The 14,895-nt window shown below is 40.0% G+C and overlaps 1 protein-coding gene across 10 annotated transcripts in view; it reads right to left on the bottom strand.

Moving 5' to 3' along the window:
- LOC148150466 (uncharacterized) overlaps positions 1–14,895 on the bottom strand; it is a 229,662-nt gene that overhangs the window by 193,972 nt on the left and 20,795 nt on the right. For 4 of the 10 annotated variants that reach the window (XM_087986604.1, XM_087986602.1, XM_087986603.1 and 1 more), the window contains exon 2: positions 8,337–8,430. The exons of 3 other annotated variants lie outside the window; for them this stretch is intronic. In XM_087986604.1, the coding sequence (XP_087842730.1) occupies positions 8,337–8,393 (57 nt within the window). In that variant the 5' untranslated portion in view covers positions 8,394–8,430. Of the gene's footprint in view, positions 1–200; positions 345–8,336; positions 8,431–14,895 lie in introns of all 10 variants that reach the window. 3 more of the 10 variants (XR_015757028.1, XR_015757023.1, XR_015757025.1) reach the window with 1 other exon arrangement.

Below are 14,895 nucleotides of genomic sequence, written 5' to 3'. Positions count from 1 at the left end.
GATCCCTCTGCTGCTGGGGTTGATACGATTGATAGATCTCACATACATTCATTAGTTGTTGAATATCCTGAATCTCTGCGTAGTGTACAGATTCACATGCCAACTATTATGGTTCAATACGCATGTCCTTGGTGGACCATAGACGTGATACGTTGGTGTAATGTTTAGCATTCAGAATAATACTCTTGAAAATGACTTACCATAATATTCCAGACTCATCTTTGAATGGCCAAACATTTTCTCAGGATCTTCCTCTGTACTGTCAGCTCATCCCTGAGATAATGGTCTCCTGCAACTTTGGTATAGTGGCTCATTTTGACAGCTGCCGATTGCAACTGTTCAAACTATAATAGAACAATTCAGAAAATGTCTTCAATTTTCATAATCTACAGCTTTAACATCTCTACAGGAGGTGATGGCACAGTGGTATTATCACTGGACTGTTAATCCGCAGATCCAGGTCATGTCCTGGGCAAACCAGGTTTAAATCCTGCCACAGCAGATGGTAGAACTTGGATTCAATAAAAATCTGGATCATTAGGAAAAAAAAACATCTGGTCCATTAAGGAAGGAAACTGCCATCCTTATCTGGTCTGGCCTACATGTGACTCCAGACTCACACCAATGTGGTTAATTCTTAACTGCCCTTTGGGTATTTAGGGATGAGCAATAAATGCTGGTCCAGCCAGCAACACCTTGTCAATGAATAAAAAACATGTAGATCGAGGAATGACTTTTATCTTTGTATGGGTGTTTTAATCTGCTGAATGTCATATGTAATTTTGCAATGCCTGGCTTATTTCTTACTTCAAAGCCATATCTTTGGACCTTGACAAGTAAACGCTGCACCTTGACAAGTAAACTCTGCAATCATGGTGGTGAACTTATTTGTAGTCTTGGCATATCATTTTCAATGGTTTATAGTCAATTTTAACAGGCTTGCTGATCAGCTTGCCAATGCATTAAGCATTTGTGTGCATACCATTTCCTATGCATCACCCAATCAAAGTCTATGGCAGCAGAACTCATGCACAATCTCTTTCCCTCCATTGTTCTATCCTTTTCATCTGTCTTGGCTGTAGGCCACTTTGTTTAGTGAATCACCAAAAACTGATCACATTTTCATTTTATTGTTATTAATGTCCACAATATCACTTCCATTTTCCATGTTCATCATTTTCTTTAATTCCCTTTCCATGTATATTGTTGGTCCCATGCATTTCTCAACCCTGAAACTGTGTTCCAGCTGACATGTGTTTCACTAGGCATATCCCACTTGATGTGTTTTTTATGGTGTTCGACTAGACATGGTCTCCAGTTACCATGTGCTTCACTTCACTGTAAATTATTCAGCACGTTTCCACATAATATACTGTACTTGGCTCACATTCCATTTCAAAGGTCTATTTTTGGAAAATGGAATATCAACAAAAAAGATTGTGCAGCATTTCTATTTGGGTTATTGAAACCATAATTACAGTTTTTATCAGGCCATACTGCAACTTGAAGTAATCACACCTGTCGTTATGAAGAAGCTTGTCAGGTACAAAATACTCACTGAGTCATTCATTTTATTAAACAAGCAGACAAAACAAGACACAGAAATCAACTGTTTACCATTTACAATATGGTTGTATACAACTGATACAGATGTTTATTGGATGTTACAAATAAAGATTCTGTATATGGAAATGAGGAAATACATTAAGTTTGAAACATCCAGAACATGAATTACTAATCCAATAATTCCGTTACTGGAGGTTTACTACAGTCCTGAGAAAAGATTGATACTAGGAAGGAAATGTCCGAGTTAGTGACTTGAACAGCTATTGCTGCTTTTGCTCGAACAGAGGGAGGTTCAGGGAAGGGTGTCATCCAGTAGAATTTGTTATCACTTTAAACTGCTTTGTTTCCATTGGTTGGCTAATTAATAAAAAGACATTTTCAATTTGTCAAGCTTACTCCACCACTCAATATGATCATGACTATTCGAACATTTTGATGGATTTTACCCACACCATCCCAATAAACATTTATACTATTGATAATCAGAAATCAATCAATTAAATTCTACTTAAACACAGTTGAAGATTGAGCTTGCACAGCCATTTGTAGTAGAGAATTCAAGAAAGCTCTGAGTAAATAAATCTCAGCTCATCTTGAACCCAAACTTATTTTTAAATTGTGCCCCCATCCCAACTAGGGGTAACGTTGAGCTGCATCTACCCCATCTATGCCTTTAAACACTTTGCAAGGTTCAATGAAACACCAATCATTCTTCAAAACTCTAGAGACTACCAGATCCAAGTGACCCAATTTCTCTTCATAAGTCAGTCCTGCCATCTTGGGAAGAAATCTAGTGAACCTTCATTGCACTCCATCCATGGCATTAAATCTTTCCTGAGAAAAGGAGACCAAAACTTCAATCTGAACTCCGGGCTAACAAAGTTCCCAAATAACTGAAGCACAATTACACTATTCAAATCCTCTTGAAATAAAGGCTAATATTTTATTAGTCTTCCTAATAGTTTGTTGTATTTGCATGTTATTCTTCATTGATTTATTGGCAAGGATACCTGCGTCCTTTTGTACATCTATACTTTCCAACATCTCACCATTCAAGTAACACTCTGCATATCTGGTCCTATTACCAAAGTGGATTATCTTACATTTTACACGTTATATTCAATCTGCCGTGTTCTTGCCCATTTATTGATTTTGTCCAAAGCTGAACATCTAAGTATACTGCATCCATCGGCTCTCCTTTATTAGTTTTGTTTAACACATCTTCTAAAACTCCAACTAGTTCGTCAAACATGACTTGCCATTTGCTGATATAATCAGATCATTATTATTCAAGTGATTGTTTTATCATTTATAATAGATTATAGCATTTACTGGGTTTGTGCTGGAAGATTTATAGGCAGAGAGGTCCATAAAATTCCTTTGGTGACTTTCCCTGTCTGCCCTTTATCTGCCCACAATTTTGCGGAGAGCTAGGGCAGCTTTTGCCCTAGTTAAGACTCTTAAGTTGTTCATAGGATCCCTGCAGTGTGAAAACAGGCCATTCAGCTCACTGAGTCCACACCAATCCTCTGAAAAGCATCTCGACCAGACCCAGCGGAGGAAGAGGTGGGGTGTGGTGCCGATGTAACTACGGAAGATGGACTGTTTTACGTAGCCAACAAAGAGACAGGCATAGCTGGGGCCCATGCGGATGCCCATGGCTACCCCCTTCATCTGGAGGAAGTGGGAGGATTCGAAGGAGAAATTGTTAAGGATGAGGACCAGTTCAGCCAAACAAATTAGAGTGTCAGTGGAAAGGTACTGGTGGGGACGTCGGGAGAGGAATTATCAAAAAATAAGTGACATGAGGAAGAAGCCTTTTTCATGCAGCAAGTGGTCAGGACTTGGAATGTGTTAACTCAGTGTAGTGGAGACAGATACAACCTTGGCTTTCAAAGGGATTATCGGATAAGAACCTGAAAATAAAAACTTATTTCTAAAATGTCTGATACTAAATGTTAATATTTATGAGAATAATATTTCACGCTGGAAGTATTAAGGGATTGGGAGAACTTTACATTGAAAGCAATACCACAGCACATATAGGTCTTATTTAATATGTTCAAATCACAATGCAACATTTGCTCAGGAATACTTTGAGATTAGTGAATTAATTGGTGTTTTAAAAGTTTGTTAATAATTTGATTTAGACTGGGTTGGGAAGATATAGAAAAAATAATTTTTTGAAATAATAAAATATAAATATTGACACTGGAAATCAATGCATAGTCTGAAATCTTGCTTGATTATGTTTGCGAAATGAAAGCAGGGAAGAAAGCTGCTTGTACCTAATAAAGTAGATTAAAAAGACATACTTACAAGCACTTATGATCAGTGATTAATTGGGAAAGGGCAAGGGAGTGGCAAAGCACAATGCTGACATAGACATGATAGCTGAAATGGCTTCCTTGAGCAATGCAAACATTCCATGATTCAAAATAAGAAATGACAGCTGACAATTTGTGCACAACACAGTACCACAAATTGCAGGTACATAAATATCAAGCATTCATTTCTGATGGTTTGGATGAGGACAGAAAAATGACCATGAATCTGGCAAGCTCATCACTCTTCTTCAAAAATTGCCAGAGAATATTTCAAGTCCAACAAATCCACCAATACAACCATCAATTTAAAATTCCATTAAAAATACAATAGTGCAATATTGCCTCAATACTTTACAGCCAACAATGTTTGCTCAACTTTGAAAGGAGGCTCAGAGCCATGATGTTTTGGCAGAGTGGTGAGAGTGTCAACCAAGATCTGCGATTTGATTCTGAATTCTTCCCATTCAGTGCATATTCACACTAAGCTAACATTGGCAGAAGCATTAGATTAATTACACAGGATGTCTGCTTGGTGTAGCTTGAGTCATAAACAACTGTCAGGTCACCAACTGTTCAAAGTGTGAGTTATTGAACAGAATAGAGAAAATGCATTTAAGTAGCATCTTAAGATATTTCTCTACACATGAATGAATGTCTCAAAGTGCTTCACCAAAATTGCAAGTGGTTGCCAAGAAAAGAATTAATAAATTAATCAATTTCAAGAAGAAGCAGAGGAAAACACAAAGGCACATTCGAAGAGCTGGGTTTTAAGGAGGTTTTGAAAAATGAATTTGTGCATTTTCCTTTTCACAGTAATCTTTAGTACGACCAATGGCTTTGCCTTACGTCTCTGACTTTCATCAAAACTCAGTCAATCCATCTCTCAATGTTATCCACCTATTTATTTTTCTTCTTCCTCTTTTGTTTGTACCCTCAATTTTTCCTTGAATTGTTGCCTGGAAAAGGCTGTCTGGTGTTCAGTTCTAATGTCTGTACTAGGCTATCTTTCCTCTCTCTCCCCCTCCAACTGTACTTGCCAATATTTTTGATACCCTAATCTCATACTTGATTGAACCAACTGATTTGTCTTTCTGTGCATCCAGGTGATCTGAGCACCCTCTGCTGTACCTACATTTCAATGACTGTTAGCCTCTTCTCATCCTTTTCTTACAGAGTTCATTGGTGCATCCATTCAGCACAACACTCCATACTGGTGACTGTACTAGACATTTTATTCAGTTTCATGCTGATACTTTTGGACTCCAAGATGCTATATCAGTTACTGAACACTATATTTAATCCACAATGGGTTTCATTTCTAGATGCAACTTTAGTATTTATAATTAAGTCAAGGTACTTAAACTTGTCCACTGCCTCTACTTCAGTGCTTCTATTTTATTGTCATTTCCATTTCTATGTAGAGCCATAAAACACAAAATAAATAATACTTGAAATAGAACTGGAAATTTTAGTCACATGCAGCTTTCTTCAGGCAAAGAGCCTTTTTTTTAAATTAATTTGTGGAATGCGGTCATTGCTGGTTGGCCAGCATTTATTACCTGTCCCTAGTTGCCCCAGAGAAGGTGGTGGAGAGCTGCCTTCTTAAACCGCTACAGTCTACCTGCTGTGGATTGACCCACAATGTCACTACGGAGGGAATTCCAGGATTTTGACCCAGAGACAGTGAAAGAATAGTGATATATTTCCAAGTCAGGATGGTGAGTGGGTTGGAGGGCAACTGGAAGGTGGTGGAGTTCCCATGTCTTGACTGCCCTTGTCCTTCTAGATGCAAGTGGTTTGGAAGGTGTTGTTTGAGAACTTTTGGTAAACTTCTGCTGTGTGTCTTGTAATAGTACACACAGCTGCGACTGAGCGTCAATGTCATGCCAACCAAGCTAGTTGCTTTGTCCTGGATGGTGTCAAGCTTCTTGAATGTTGTTAGAACTTTGGGGAGTCAGGAGTTGAGGTATTTGCCACAGTATTCCTAGCCTCTGACCTGCTCTTGTAGGCACTGTCCTTATTTGTGAATCTAGTTCTGGTCAATGACAAGCCCTAGGATGTTAATGGTGCAGGGCGCAATGATGGTAACACCATTGAATGTCAGGGGACAGTGGTTAGATTGTCTCTTTTTTGTGATAGCTTGGCATTTGAGTGGCGCGAATGTTACTTGCCACCTGTCAGTCTGAGTACTATCCTGGATATTGTCCAGATCTTGTTGCACTTGAACATGGAATGCTTCAAAATCTGAGGAGTCATGATTGATGTTGAACATTATGCAATCATCAGTGAATATCCCCATTTCTGACCTGATGACGGAGGCAAGATCATTGATGAAGCAGCTGAAGATGGTTGAGCCTAGGAAATTACCCTGAGGAATTCCTGTAGAGATGTCCTGGAGCTGGGATGACTGACCTGCAACAACCACAGCCATCTTCCTATGTGCCAGGTATGACTCCAACCACCAGAGAGTTTGCCCCTTGATACCCATACATTCCAATTTTGATAGGGCTCCTCTTCATCACAGTCGGTCCAATGCAGCTTTCATATCAAGAGCTGTCACTCTCACCTCACCTCTGGAATTTAGCTCTTTTGTCCATGTTTGAACCAAAGCTGTAATGAGGTCAGGAGCTGAGTGGCCTGGCAGAACTCAAACTGGGTGTCACTGAGCAGGTTATTGCTGAGTAGGTGCTGATTTATAGCCCTACTAATGACACCTTCCATCACTTTACTTATAATTGAGAGTAGATTTATGGCGTGGTAACTGGCTGAGTTGGATTTGTCCTGCTTTTTATGTACAGGATATGCCTGGGCAATGTTCCATATTGTTGGACAGATGCCAGTGTTGTAATGTACTGAAACAGCTTGGCTAGGAGAGCAGCAAGTTCTGGAGCACAAGCCTTCAGTACTATTGCTGGAATTTTAACAGGGCCCACAGTCTTTGCAGTATCCAATGTCTCCAACTATTTCTTGACATCACGTGGAGTGAATTGAATTGGCTAAAGACTGGCATATGTGATACTGGGTTCACTGGAGAAGGTTTGTCAAATCATCTATGCTTGGTTAAACTGGCACTGACCCTATGCTAAGATAAGAGTGAGATGAAAAAACTCCTTTTATATAGTTGTGGAAATTAATTCAGAGAACAGATGACTGAAAGATTTTTCTGCAGTGCAGTGGTTGAGTGGAGATAAAAAGACAGTAATGTTTAGAACCAGAAACTCATAGATCCAGGTTCCAACATAGTGATGAAGACGTTTTCAAGAACGGACCAAAATAAAGGAGGAAGTTAACAATAAAACTAAGGTAAACAGTTCAGAGTGAGTTCTATTTTCCTTAAATTGATACACTTGAAGACATTAGCTTTGCAATTTCATCCAAGGAATTGTGCTCACATTCTCAATGCTAGGACATCACCTATTCACAATATATATTAATGATTGAGATGAGGGAGCTAAATCTAATATTTCCAAATTTGTAGATAATACAAAGCTGGAAAGGTGAGTCATGAGGAAGACGCAGAAATATTTCAGTGATTTGGACAAGCTGAATGAATGGGCAAATGCATGGGAGATGGAAGAAAATGTGGAATAAATATAAGGTTATACACTTAGTAGCAAAAACAGGAAAGCAGTTTACTATCTAAATGGCTATAAATTGAGAGAGGAATGTGAAATGAGCCCTGTGCACACCAGTCACAGAAAGAAAGCATGCAGTTACAGCAGGCGATAAAGAAGGCAAATAGTATGTTGGCCTTCATAGTGACAGGATTCAAAGTCAGGAACAAGGAATGACTTGCTTCAATTATACAGGGCCTTGGTGAGACCACACCTGGAATACTGTGTACAGTTTTGGGCTTCTTGTCTGAGGAAGCATATATGTACTATAGAGGGAGTGCATCAAGGTTTAGCTGACTGATTCTTTGGATGATAGAATTGACATATGAGGGGACACTGAGTTGGTTAGGTGCTGGAGTTCAGAAGAATGAGAGGGCAAATCTCATAGAAACCTATAAAGTTCTAACTAGATAGAGAGTACATATAGGAATGATGTTCCTGATATCAAGGGAGTCCAGAACCAGGGGTCACAGTTTAGGGTTCTGGAATAAAGCATTTAGAACTGTGAAGAGAAATTTCTTCACCCAGTGAGTAGTGAGCCAATGGAATTCTCTACCACAGAACGCAGTCGAGGCCAAACATTTTATGATTTTATGTTGTTGGATATAGCACTTGAGGCTTAAGTGTTCAAAGCATATTAAGGGAAAGCAAGAACAGGCTATTGAACTGAATGGTCATAATGGCATAATCATAATGGCAGAGCAGGCTCAAAGGGCCAAATGACCTACTCCTGCTCCTATTTTCAGCAGTTCGACATTCACCATAAGGACTGCGCTTCCCAGGAGAAGGCTCTGAGTAATTAGGTAGATGGAATAAATGTCAGCCTTACCTGTGTCACCCAATTCCTGAGAACAAATCGCCACCGTGATACTTTTCTCACTTCCATATTCCAAACATCCACTCTACAACAGTCTTTCTTGTCTCTATATCATTAGAATTACATTATTACTTTAAAAATATTCTTTTCTTGATATCTGCTACGCAGCTTTAACCTCACGACTTTGTTTCCATCATAACACCCATCCCAGTTCTGAAACACTAAGCAAAATTTAAAATCCTCCCCTAAGGTGGGTTTGGAGGTGGGCAGGGGTGGGCATTTAATCAGATTAGAGGCCTTAGTTTGAGGAAGAGGTCATACAGTCATAGAGATGTACAGCATGGAAACAGACAATTTCTTCCAACCCGTCCATGACGATAAGATAGCCCAACCCAATCTAGTCCCACCTGCCAACACTTGGTCCATATCCCTCCAAAATCTTCCTATTCATATACCCATCCAAATGCCTTTTAAATATTACGATTGTACCAGCCTCCACCACATCCTCTGGCAGCTCATTCCATACATGTACCACCCTCTGCGTGAAAAAGTAGCCCCTTAGGTCCCTTTTATATCTTTCCCCTCTCACCCTAAACCGATGCCTTCTAGTTCTGGACTCCCCAACCCCAGGGAAAAGACTTTGTCTATTTATCCTATCCATGCCCCTCATAATTTTGTAAGCCTCTATTCGGTCACCCCTCAGCCTCCAACGCTCCCAGCCTGTTCAGCCTCTCCCTATAGCTCAAATCCTCCAACCCTGGCAACATCCTTGTAAATCTTTTCTGAACCTTTTCAAGCTTCACAACATCCTTCCGATAGGAAGGAGACCAGAACTGCACACAATATTCCAACAGTGGGCTAACCAATGTCCAGTACAGCCGCAACATGACCTCCCAACGTCTGTACTCAATACTGACCGATAAAGGAAAGCATACCAAATGCTTCTTCACTATCCCATCTATCTGCGACTGCACTTCCAAGGAGCTATGAACCTGCACTCCAAGGCCTCTTTGTTCAGCAATACTCCCTAGGACCTTACCATTAAGTGTATAAGTCCTGCTAAGATTTGCTTTCCCAAACTACAGCACCTCGCATTTATCTGAATTAAACTCCATCTGCCACTTTGCAGTGCATTGGCCCATCTGATCAAGATCCTGTTGTATTCTGAGGTAACCCTCTTCGCTATCCACTACACCTGCAATTTTGGTGTCATCTGCAAACTTACCAACTATACCTCTTATGCTCACATCCAAAGTATTTATATAAATGACGAAAAGTAGACGACCCAGCACCGATCCTTGTGGCACTCCACTTGTCTCAGGCCTCCAGTCTGAAAAACAACCCTCCACCACCACCCTCTGTATTCTATCTTTGAGCCAGTTCTATATCCAAATGGCTAGTTCTCCCTGTACTCCAGTTGATACAATGTATTAATTCATTTGGCTTTTTCTCAGGTTACAAGATCAATTTTTCATAATTGGAGGCTATGCCTATGGGGATCTTAGGGGAATACCAGACGTTAAAAGTGGGTTCCCCTTTAAATGGGCACACGGAGGCTTTCTTTATTTGGACTTCACTGTAACCTCTAATTTTGATCTGTTATTCAAGGCTAAGTTTGTTCATTTGTTTGACAAGATTAAACAAGACATTCAAAGATGGAGGGTCCTGCCAATATCATGGCTAGGTCGAGTTGCTCTTATTAAAATGAATGTTTTTCCTCGCTTATTAAACCTTCTGCAGATGCTTCACTTGCTTTTTCCTCGACAAACATTTCGGAAATTAAAGGGTTGGTTTAGTTCTTTTAGTTGCAGGCATGATGACTTTCTGCCCTGACACTAACTGTACCCTTTGAGTAGGCAATTAATGCCTACTGAAGGACCTCATCCTGCTGCCACTGATATTGAACCAGTGATGACCAAGGCAGTCACCAAGCAGGGAAGTCAGTCTCTCTTTCAAGGTAGTTGGTGCTTGATCGAGGGACTCAGTATCAGAAACGTGTGTGTGTGTGTGTGGGTAGGAGAGAAGAGGAGGAGGAGATTATTTTGTGAGGAACTCCCGCTGTTTCGTCTGAACCGTTTCCCCAGCCACCCATTATAGTCGATGGCTCCTTCCTGTGAGCCTTATTCCACAGTTACTCAGCTGTACCTTAGGTACATTACCAACCATGGATCCCTTGTGAATGTATTGCCAGAAGCTGTCAACCCTCAAACAGGCACTGCCTATAACGAAAAGCTACTGACCTCTGATTGGTCAGCATCATTCAGGGAGCACTGGGTCTTCCTCAAAGAAAAACAACAGGGATCTCTCATCACCTGTCGGTAGATACTAGATTGACAGGCAGTTAGAGCCAGTAGTAGCCTTACCTACTCTGATCTCTGCTATTTTAACCTGCTCTTCTCAGCAGTTCGCAAGAAGACTCAGCTGGTGTTGGCAGAATCCCTCTACGAATTTGTGGAAACCATGATGCACTGTACACAGATGGTAAGATTAACTGGTGGTTTGAGAGGGGGGAATATGCTGTGGTTTTCAAGCTGAGTGAAGATTGTGGGAAGTGGATGTGGAGCTAGAAGTGGCTGAAACAGGTAAGAGTTTTAAAACCATTTTAAAATTTCTCTTCTGAAGCCAGGACGACTGGCAAACAGAGGGTGCACAGATGAAAATCTCTCAATGCTAAAGCCAGTGGATTAATCAAGACAGAAGATATCTTAACTCTCAACCTACCCATCCAATTCTCTCAGTTAATATTATTCTGCCATAAAAAATTCTGACACAAAATCTTTGGTTTATTTAGCTCACCATAAGCCCTGTGGACTTTTGGTTTCGATGAATTCTAAGTTGCAACTATGTTCATTATATTATTGGTGATGTCACATAAGGGGGAATATCTTAACAAACCATTAGGTCACAAGATCACAAGGTGATAAAAATACTTCAGCTCGTATGACCTCTTTCTGTCAAATGCATCTTAATTCATTGACTTCTCATGGCAGCATAAAACTGCTTTATAAATTAGTTCGATGTCTGGGCCTTAAACAGTAAAATGGTTGATAAAGATGTTCTAAATGAAGTGACAGTATCATTTGCTGTTTATTAAAATCTTATGAAGTGCCTTATGTGTATCTGTTGAGTAACAAATAATAACTGAGAGATTACAATTAATGTACAGATATCTGTTGATATACTCTTTAAGATTGTGTGGAAAATTCAATAGACAATCCTTTCCATTTTAAGGTAAGAGCATAGGGAACCAGTTTGATTCCAAAAATGTTTCACTTCTTGGCTTCTTTGGAACTTGCATTTAAAAAGCATCATTCATGTATTTTCTAACCAATGTTATCACTCACTGGCATATTTAAATAGATTATTACTATCTCACTGCTGTTTGTGGCACTTACCAATATGCAAAATGGCTGCCATATTTTCTGTTTGAGAACACAGATTGAACTTCAAAAGCACTTCACGAGCTGTGAAATTTTGGGATAACTGACATGGGAGGCCCACTTTATTTTTTTTTAATCTTAAGGGTATCCCAAAGCACTTCAGAAGCTTCTGGCTTGCTATTGAAGGGATAATTACAGGGTCATGGAGATGGGACCTTAAAGTTTAGCCCCATTTCCAAATAGATTAGATTGGATTCCCTACAGTGTGGAAACAGGCCCTTTGGCCCAACAAGTCTACAACGACCCTCTGAAGAGTAACCCACCCAGACCCATTTCCCTCTTGACTAATGCACCTAACACTATGGGCAATTTAGCATGGCCAATTCACCTGACCTGCACATCTTTGGACTGCGGAAAAATACCGGAGCACCCGGAGGAAACCCACGCAGACAGGGGAAAAATGTGCAAACTCCACACAGTCGCCCAGGGCTGGAATCAAACCTGGGTCCCTGGCGCTGTGAGGCAGCAGTGCTAAACACTGAGCCACCATGCCTATTTTTATCGAATTCTATTTTTGCCAGACACAGGATGTAACTCTCACATCTGGGAAATCTGAACTCTGTAGGACTATTTAAACTTAGTTCTGAGTTTGAACAGACTGTTTTTTTTTACTGCAGCAAGGATCTTAAGCTGCAGTGTTGGAGTTAAAAATTTTTAGCGAAGTTGTAAATGCTAATAAAGAGTAAATGCTAATTCTCAACCTATAAAAGTTGTTTAAATGACCAGCCCTTTAAAAATTGATAGATGCTTGTGCCACTAGGAGTTGAGTAAGACCTATTTCAGTGATTTATTTGGCTACTTATTGGTACAGCCCTTTCTTATCATTTCAGCAGTATTAATGGTTGTCTGCCTTTTACCATTATTACTCGGAATATGGGTGGGTGCTGCTGTGTGAGTCATAGTTTGTTTGACATCTCAGAGAAATTAGTCAAAATTTAGCAGTTTTAACATGACATTTGTGCTGACACTTTTTTTTATAAGGGAATATATGCTTGAGGTAATTTAAATCCATTGAATGGGCTTTAAGGTTTCTTGGTGTAGTGATAATGTCACTAAACTAGTAATCCAGAACCAAGGCTGGGGACATGGGTTTGAATCCCACCATAGCAAATGGTGAAATTTGAATTCTATAAAAAAACCTGAAATTTAAAAGATAGCCTAATAATGACCATGTAGGAACATCATAACAGCAAGAGGCATTCAGCCCATCGAGCCTGCCCATGGATCATGGCTGATCATCCAATTTAATTCATTTTACCGAGCCCATCCCCATAACACTGCACACCAGTGGTAATCAGCAATCCACAAATCTCTAGTATAAACATACTCAAAGATTAAGCTTCCATAGACCTCTATAGTAAAGAATTCCAAAGGTTCAGAATTCTCTGAGTAATAACAATTCTCCTCATTGCAGACCTAAGTTGTATCCCCTTATTTTGAAATTGGGCAGTGGTTTTTGATGCCCCACCAGAGGAAACATCTGACTTGCATCTATCATTTATATTGTTTTAAGTATTTTGTAAATTTCAACGAGGTTTCCTCTCTTCTATAGAATACAGGCCCAGAAATGCACACAATACTCGAGCTACCGTGTAACCAACTTTTTTAAAATTACAGCATAGCTTCCTCTTAAAATCCATGCCTCATGTAAAAAAGTAAAGTATCCCATATACATTCTGAACCATTTTTCTATCTGTATGCTACCTTAAGGGACCAATGGAAATGCACACAAAGGTCCTCTGATCATTAGTGCTTCCCAGGGTCCTACTGTTCATCATTATTCCCTTACCTTGTTTGTCCTCCCCAAATTCTTCATTTCACACTTAACTGGGTTGAATTTGATTTGCCTCAGATCAGCCCATCCTACCAGTGTGTCTCTATCCTCCTGTAATCAAAGGCCATCTTTCTCACTAATTAGCCCCCACCAGTTTTTGTATCATCCACAAACTTACACATCTACCTTCCTTTAGTCAAATCTAACTCATTTATACATACCACAAACAGCAATTCTCAACCCTGCGGAATCCCAGTTGACACAGGCTTCCATTCACAAAAACAGCCCTTGATCATCACCCTCTGCTTTCTGCCACTCAGACAATTCTGAATTCAATTAACCAAATTTCCTTGGATTCCATGGGTTCTTACTTTCGCTATCAGTCTCCCACGTTTGACCTTATGAAAAGCCTAACACGTCAAGTGCATTGCATTCAAGCACGCACCTGGTCACCTCTTCAAAAAATGCAATCAAGTTGACCAGACATAACTTCCCTTCAACAAAACCATGCTGACTGTTCTTGATTATTCACAATCAAGCAAATCCAGCACAGACTTGTACAAGGCAATTTTTGAGTGCCAAAACATACGTACTGGAGCTAAGGAAAGTAGTCCATTCCAAGTACTAATATCACACCACACCCAGAAATAATAACAAGTGTGAATGACAAAATCAAGGTGAAAAGGCAGAAAGCCAATTTCATATTGACAAAACTACCATATCATTGTCACAGCTGAGCACCAGAGACGTTGAGTCTAAATATTCAATGATCTCAACAAAAGTCAGCCCACGAGACCATTTGTCGCCTCAATCACATGCAGTGAATATGAATGACCAATTGCTGCAATCACAGATATCTAGTACAACTATGAAATGAGCAGATGTTTCCCTCATGGGAAAGTCTACGACCAGGAACATAATCTCAGAATAAAGGAGTGCCAATTTCAGGTGGGGTGGGAAGGAATTTGTTCTCTCCGAGGCCACAAAGATCTGTGGGAGCAGAGTCCTTGTGTATATTTAAGGTGGAGATAGAGAGGTTTTTGGGAAAGGGTAGGAAAGTGGACATGAAGGACATCAAGTCAGCCATGATCCTAATGAATGGCGGAGTAGGATCGAGATGCCAGTCTACTCCTGTTCCTATTTCTGAAGGTCATTATGGCCTTAACTGGAGAAGCTGTCGCTTCACTGCAAACAGCTCATTAGGAAGATGTGATCTCACCACTGGCACAGAGTACAGAATGACATTCATGTCCAGAAGTCCAATGTTCCCCAGCAACAGAAATATATCCGAAACAACAATTACTATGATAAGTAGGACTCGCCACAAGAATGATACTCCCCAGAGAAGGATCATCAC

Source organism: Chiloscyllium plagiosum, unplaced genomic scaffold, assembly GCF_037043375.1.
Source record: "Chiloscyllium plagiosum isolate Xiang-an unplaced genomic scaffold, Cpla_swu_hap1 HiC_scaffold_4, whole genome shotgun sequence".
In the NCBI taxonomy this organism is placed as follows: Eukaryota; Metazoa; Chordata; class Chondrichthyes; order Orectolobiformes; family Hemiscylliidae; genus Chiloscyllium; species Chiloscyllium plagiosum.
The sequence above is the reverse complement of the archived record's forward strand: the minus strand, read 5'-3'. Positions and strand labels throughout refer to the sequence as shown.